The 7490-nt window shown below is 35.7% G+C and overlaps 1 protein-coding gene across 1 annotated transcript; it reads right to left on the reverse strand.

Annotated features, from left to right (window-relative positions):
• Positions 1-2544: 2544 nt before the first annotated feature.
• Positions 2545-6818, reverse strand: LOC107301325 (mitochondrial fission regulator 2-like; the record flags this gene model as incomplete). Its single annotated transcript, XM_015830566.1, has 3 exons — positions 2545-2771; positions 4887-5070; positions 6515-6818. Coding segments are annotated over 3 exons (587 nt in total), but the record flags the coding sequence as incomplete, so codon positions are not given.
• Between the last annotated feature and the right edge of the window lie 672 nt (positions 6819-7490).

Genomic DNA, 7490 nt, shown 5'->3' on the forward strand with positions numbered 1-7490 from the left:
CTATCCTATCCTTATTCTACTCTATTCTTATTCTACTCTACTCTACTTTGGTCCTATGGACTAATGTGTACAAACTATATTTTTCCCATATAGCACACCTGGAAGCTGTAAGCATAGGCTAATTATGCACCAGGATGGCCCAGATTTCATTCCACAGATATTTGTATCAATACGCAAAATAGTAAAGTGGATAGAGATAGGACAGGAAGCATCCTGAGCAAAGAATTCAGGCAGAAATCAATACAGTTAGGAACAAATAGTAAGTTTGTTATGACCCAAAGCAAATTGCACCAGCAGCTACTTATGGATATCTAGACTGAGCAATTGCATCAATCAGGACTTGGGGGAGGAAACGAAATGAGGGACTAATAGCAAGGCAGAAAAATCCACCACAACTTTTAAATACTAACTATATATATATTAGCAAATTACCTGCACACCTCTGTAGGCCTAGGCTGGGAATAAACAGCTTTGAGAAAGGGTCTCATCAAAGGACACAATTGTTTGCAGACAGTGTCTTACTGCCCTCTTGTGGTTATTTGCATGAGCTAGCATATTTCTTGAAATGTGCTACTTGCTCTAAAAGGTGTCAATGGAAATAAATACTTCAGGTAAGTGATGCAAATATATCCTGAATCCTGTTCATTGTGCATAATAAGTTTAAGCCAAAAGCATACAAAATGTTATTCACAAAAACCATCAAAGCCAGAATCCAACAAAACAAAATTAAATTCTGAGTGCTAGATCACAGCAGACATTTTCTGTTGTGTTGTTATTAAAATTTGAACCACAATGAATGTAATGCAAAACTACAATATGCAACTTGGAATGTCATCGTCTGAAAATCATTATGCAGTGAGGAAAAAAAATCAGTGACACAACACATGCAACCATGCAGAAATAAGAACATGTTCAACTTATCCAATAATTATTCTGTTCTTTTTTAAAAATAATAATAATGATAATTAGAGATAGTCTCTTCCTGAAAAAAAGAACATTCACGTTTTTCTACAGGTAGAAGAAAATGTTCTGAAGATTTGATATATATGATGTTATCACTCTGAAAAATAAGAAACTAGCCTACTAAGCAAAATAAATTTCTAAATCATATACTGTTTCAGATGTTTTCTTCTAGTAAGGGTAACCATTTGGCACAGCCCTTTTTTTTTTTTAATAAAAAAGCTACATGCAAGCCACTTTAAATTAAATTAAAGACTGAACTACTAAGGAAGGCACCTAAATGTATTAGTTTAGTGGTGATTAAATTGTAGCACATTATTTAGTAATAACCTGACATCAATGTTGAAACATCCCAATGCAAATTACAAATAATTGCTAAACTTTCATTGTACATCTCTGCAAATATCAATGCAGAAATATTTCCCACCCAAGAAAGAAGCCTGTAACAACATACAACAGCGAAGTATGAGTCAATATACTCCCAGAAAGAAGTACCTACACATTTGATAAGGAAACCAATTATCTTAGGCTAGATTTATTCTTGTTATCAAAGTTTTCCAGTTAAAAGGATCACTGCCGGGAACAATACAATGTCATATTGTATACAGAAGAAAGTTGCAAATAACTATAAAAATGAGGAACATACCAGCAGAAATGATACACATACATTTACAATAGGCAACATTTAGTTCTTGGGATTCACAGCGACTGCTGCCTACTGCTTCTGGAACCAGATCAGACAAAGCTGATTTAGCTATTTGTGGAGATGTGTGAACTAATTTTAGAAGACTCCATGTTTAGCATCTGGACATTACAAGACAAGGGGCTTATTATTAATGAGAGCTTATGGCCCTCCATAAACATTGACAAACACACAAGAACTGTAAAACTTGATACATTTAAGCTATGAAAAAGTATAACAATCTGCACATACATTAAAAAAGCTATTTTAGAAGATAAATTTACAGAGATACTAAGAAGTCACATTAATAACATTTGTATCATAAATGTCAAATATCAATATAGATCCCATTGTTTCTTTATAATCGTCCACTATATTCACAACAGCAGAAAGTACACAAGAGGAAGCAAATGCTATAAGCACCATTGTTGTTGTTATTGTTAGTTGCGAAGTCGTGTCCAACCCATCGCGACCCCATGGACAGCATTCCTCCAGGCCTTCCTGTCCTCTGCCATTTTCTGGAGTCCATTTAAGCTCACGCCTACTGCTTCAGTGACTCCATCCAGCCACCTCATTCTCTGTCATCCCCTTCTTCTATTGCCCTCAATCTTTCCCAGCATTAGGCTCTTCTCCAGTGAGTCCTTCCTTCTCAGCATCAGTTAGAGAAACTTAAAATGACTCTTTCCATATATCAAGGAAGTAACATCATTTTTTTAGGAAGGTGTCATTTTTAACAATATAGTATTTTTTGTTTAAACTAGGTTAAAATGTAACTTTCCCCTCTATATTTTGTTTCTATATTACTATCTTTTTACACATTTACTCACCGGCCTTAATACTTTGCAACCAATATCATAAAACTGATACAAAAAAACTGTAGATTTATAGCTGATAAAAAATGCAATAAAAAAATTCATGTAAACACTGTTAGCACAATTCAGAACAATTAGATTTATAAGTCTTTGTACAATGCAATCAAAGAAAAGAGTCCTTAATAGTGATAGCTGGTCCCACAAGATCAACATCATGGCTACATATGAAGTTTTGATTTTGAAGATGATGAATTTATTAGTTCCTCAGTTTTGTTAAGTCTCTGCTTCGTGCTTGGTTTCAAAATGCGATAGTCAACCTGTAATCAAAAACATTTTATTTCTAATTGTATTGCTTTTTGATTCAAGGTGACATACAAATTAAAATATATACAATATAATAAATCTAAAGAATAAATAATTCATTTTTAAAAGTGGACAATATAATTAAAGTCAAAGAAAAACCTGTACTAGCATCTTCAGCATGTATTGAAACAAAATGGAAGCCAATGGAATTGGTGTGTGATTTATGTAATATTGTCAGCGACTGAGCTGTTATCTTATATTATTTACAGCTTCATTAGCAGAATCATGCAGCATCTACAACAATAGTTTAAATGGGAGAGGATTAAGACAAGGATCATAGTAGAAAGATTTCCCTGAGTCTAGGAACAGTGCTACATGGGTACCAACTAAAAGAAAGCAAAGGTTCACTTAATAGAGCATCAAATCTATAGCCTAAAAAAGAACAATTGATGCAGAAGTTGTAAAACCATTTTTTTCAGAAGAGTTCAGTTCCTGTCAGAACAGGCAATATCTCTGGCCTATTAGTCTGTCTTCTGAGGAACACTTTCAATTGGCCTGACTGAATCTCAGCTTATTACCTTACTTCAATTCATCACAGCTTTCATATAATGAGTGATATATCACAAGCATTGTGATGGTGTCTAACCCTAGAACTGTATATAATCTGAAAATCAGGGGCCTTTGAATGCCAAAAGGACAAAAGGAAGCTCTGAGGAACTACGTGCTAACCACAATTATCAACAAAGAAATGGACTCAGCAGTGCCATCTTCTAAAAGTGCTCAGACAAATAGGAATAGAATCAATGCTATATTGCTCTCAAATCCTATATTGACCAAATGCCTTCTCATTCTAGCTGTCGTTTATCCACCAAAGTCAGTCATAAATTGAGTTGATGCAACTTATCACAGGAACAGTTGTCTATATTAAACAACCTGTGATAAAAAGCCTTTTAGAAAGGCATTTCTAATATGTATACAGGTAGTCCTCACTTACTGTCTCATTCAGCAACTATGGTGCTGTCACTCAATCACGTGATTGCTATTAGTCAGCACTGGTGTCTACGCCTGACCTTTATTTTTCCCCCTTCCACCTCTTGCAGAACAGAGATTGGAGAGAAGAGATTACAAGAGACTAAGCAGGTACACAATGAGGAATATACACTGAAAGCCAGGTGCTGATGCTGGCAGCCACTAAATACCTCAGTGTATTCCGCTTTGTGTGTTTTATTCTCTTATAATCTCTTCCTTTCCAATCTCTCCACTCTGCAAGGTGTGGAAGGAAAGCAAGTGATTTCTATAGGCAATCTCTCCTGTGGCTGACCCATCCACTTACCCCAACAGAGCAGAAAACATGGAGAGGACAGGATAAAAAGCCACACAATTGGAAATACACCAAGCTGTTTGCACAGCACCCTTGCAGCTGCCAGCACAAGTGCATTGCTTTCAGTATGTATTTTCCATTGTGTGCCTGCTTACTCTCTCATAATCCCTTCTTCTGCAATAAATATAAATATGTATAAATACAAATACAAACATTAATTCCCTTCTTCCTAATGATCTCAGTGCCAGGGTGAGCATTCCAAAGACCAGGGGAGTGGTTAGGAGCAAATAAAAGCTGAAGATGTGAAACAGAACAGTATTGTTATTTTGAGCTGAAAAGCACAGTTGAAGTTAGGTGATTTTCCACATAGTAACCACTTCGCTTAGCGAAAAAATTGGCAGTCCCAACTGTGGTCTCTAAATGAGGACTACCTGTATTAAACTTTAACGAACATATAAAAAGCATCCATCATCAAGCATCACAGAAAAGACTAGAGACAGGGGAAAATACAAGTCTCCTATTCAGAGCATTGTGAGAAAGTATTACAATACTTACAATAATTCTAGACTCTGAACTACCATTCCAAATCACTCAAGAGCCGTGAACCCTCCCATATATTCAATGTTTCATGGGATACAATAAGAATACAGTTCCAGCTGTGATCATTAAGTTCTTCTGTCTCTGGATTATCTATATAATATTTATCTTGATTTTTTTTTCATCCCCAGAATATTTTTTCCTCTGTATGATTATAAATCTTATTCAAATGAAAAAAAAAACTACTTTAAGAAAAGAATCATATCTATACCATTGGAGTATCTGGACTAGAAAATGGTGAAGCACCATAAGGACTGTTCTCTTTGTCAAATGAATCATCGCGACTGCTTTGTGATGCAAATTTCTCTTTAAGAGCTTCTGCTATTAAAGCTGCTGGATCCCACTGAGATTGCTTTATTTTATTTCTTTTGGGTAGAGGTGTACCTCCAGGAGATCTGGAGAAAGGAAAGCAGAACATTTGCAATTTCTAACGCAAGACGTTGCTATTGAAAAAATCAAAACATGTGTTATATTTTCTAATCTGCTTTTGTTCTAATTTATTTCACTATCCTCCTTTCTAGAGCACCTTTGATTGCCCTATGAACTGTAGCAATATTGCACATGTTGTTTTGCAGGCAGCTATACAGCAGTGAGCATTCTGATGTTTCGACTGTACTCTGCCATTTTTTTTTTACTCTACAGGTACTCCTAGTCTTACAACCCACAGCTGACCCCAGAATTTTGTAAATGATTCATTGCAGTCGTGAGTTACTATGTGACTGGAGTTGATTTTACAATGGTTGTTAAGGGAATCACTTGTTTGTTCAATGAATCATGTGGCTGTGTATCCAAAACTAGCTTATCCAATAGGTGATTTAGGCTAGAAAATGGCAAAGGAAGTTACAAAAAGCGATCGTGTGACTGCAAGACACTGCTACCAGTCATAAATGTAAGCTGGTTGCCAAATGCCCAATCACATGACCTCAAGGACGGTGCAGCAGTTGTAACTTCAAGGCCAGATTTGAAGTAATTTTTTTCAAGTTTGTAGTAACTTCAAACAACCATTAAGCAGCCGGTCATAAAACTGAGGGCTAACTGTACAGTTTAAAAGCAAGAACTAAAGTCCTAGCTCTTCCAAGTAAACCTATGCCAGAAAGGAATATTCTTTGCAAGGCTGAAATTTATTTATTACTTTTATAAACTACTAAATCCCTAAGTAAGGACTCTTGTCAATGTACAAGGACAATAGGCAAGAACAAATTACAAAAATCAAAGGCATAAAAATGAAAGGCCCACAAACTAATGAAAACATAGAACAGAATCAAATTAACCAAACCAAGCTGTTAATGAAACCAAGGCAGGACTGTGCCCTAAACACCCTGGGGAGGCAGTCAGGGTGAGAACCAATTGCCATTCTAGGGACCAGGACAGCCACTGAAAAGGCAGTGGTGACACTGAGTTTCAGGCTCCTTCACCCCTTTAAAGTGAAGCGCTGTTTTTGTCTTGGTTAGAACTAAGGAGAAACTTCCTGACAGTTAGAACAATTAACCAGTGGAACAACCTGCCTCCAGAAGTGGTGAATGCTCCAACACTGGAAGTTTTTAAGAAGAGACTGGACAGCCATTTGTCTGAAATGGTGTAGGGTTCCTGCCTGAGCAGGGGGTTGGACTCGATGACCTCCAAGGTCCCTTCCAACATCATCATTATTATTATTATTATTATTATTATTATTATTATTATTATTATTATTATTATTATTGTTGTTGTTGTTGTTGTTGTTGTTGTTGTTGTTATTTGGGCTGCTTCTCATGGAAGATAACTAAGAACCAAGCCACATAGTTTCATAAGTTTGTAACAGCACTTTTTTTAAAAAAAGAACTTACATTTTGTTCAACTTACTTCTCAATAGCTCTGAGTTTAACATTATTTATATCCTTGAGAACATCCATCATATCGGGAATAACTTTAACCGTCTGATGTTCAGCATTGTCTTTAATCTTTTCAGTCTTTGTAGCCCGACGTTGTTTAATAAGCTGAACTGCCGAATTATGGGAATCAAAATCAGATTTTAATACAAACGAAGGTGGCAGCGGTGGAGGTGGAGGTATGACTACGTTACAAAGAGAAGTAGGAGCTGGAGTAGAAAACATTCCTGGCTGCAGAAAACTATTAGGAGTGTTTGATAAAATCCCAGTATCTGAACCTATTAAACAGTTGAAGAGAGAGGTAATATTAAAATAGGCACCTGTAGCGTTGATGGATAAATGTAAATACCAGATAGTGACTGCTTATTTTAGAACAGTACTACATTTGAAAACCAGAAAGTATAAATAATCAGAAAGAAGCTAATGAAATCAAAAGAGAGAAAAGCAAAACTACACGACACTGGTTCTGATACTAATGAATCACAAGGATCATTAGATCATTTTGATCTCATCTCTCACCCTGGGCTACATTTCTTTAACGTTCTTATTAATAATAAAATGCAAAATTTGAGAATTCATTTTTTTCCTCCGAAAAGAAATTTTCCATGCCATCTGTTTAAAAAAAACTTCCTCAGTTTCAAAAGAAATTTGTCAAGTGGCACATTGGAATCTAAGAAACACATTCAAATCTTTCTTAAAAATAAGTAGAAATAAATGTGCAATTTGTTTTAGATTCAAGCTCAAAGTCCAATATCTCCCCTGCCCAGTAAGTTAACTAGATGTTTTATGTTTAGAAAGAATCTGGGCTCATCTTCTCTTACTGTTGGTGGTAAAATCAGTAAATCTTAGGTGCAAACATAACCTGAAGCAATTATAAGCAAAACAATTTTCTACATAAAAGTTGTCGTCAGATGGCAATATGACTTAGTATCATTAGGAACAAGAGAAAC

This window comes from Protobothrops mucrosquamatus, unplaced genomic scaffold (assembly GCF_001527695.2).
Source record: "Protobothrops mucrosquamatus isolate PMUCROS unplaced genomic scaffold, P.Mucros_1.0 scaffold11521, whole genome shotgun sequence".
Taxonomy (NCBI): domain Eukaryota; kingdom Metazoa; phylum Chordata; class Lepidosauria; order Squamata; family Viperidae; genus Protobothrops; species Protobothrops mucrosquamatus.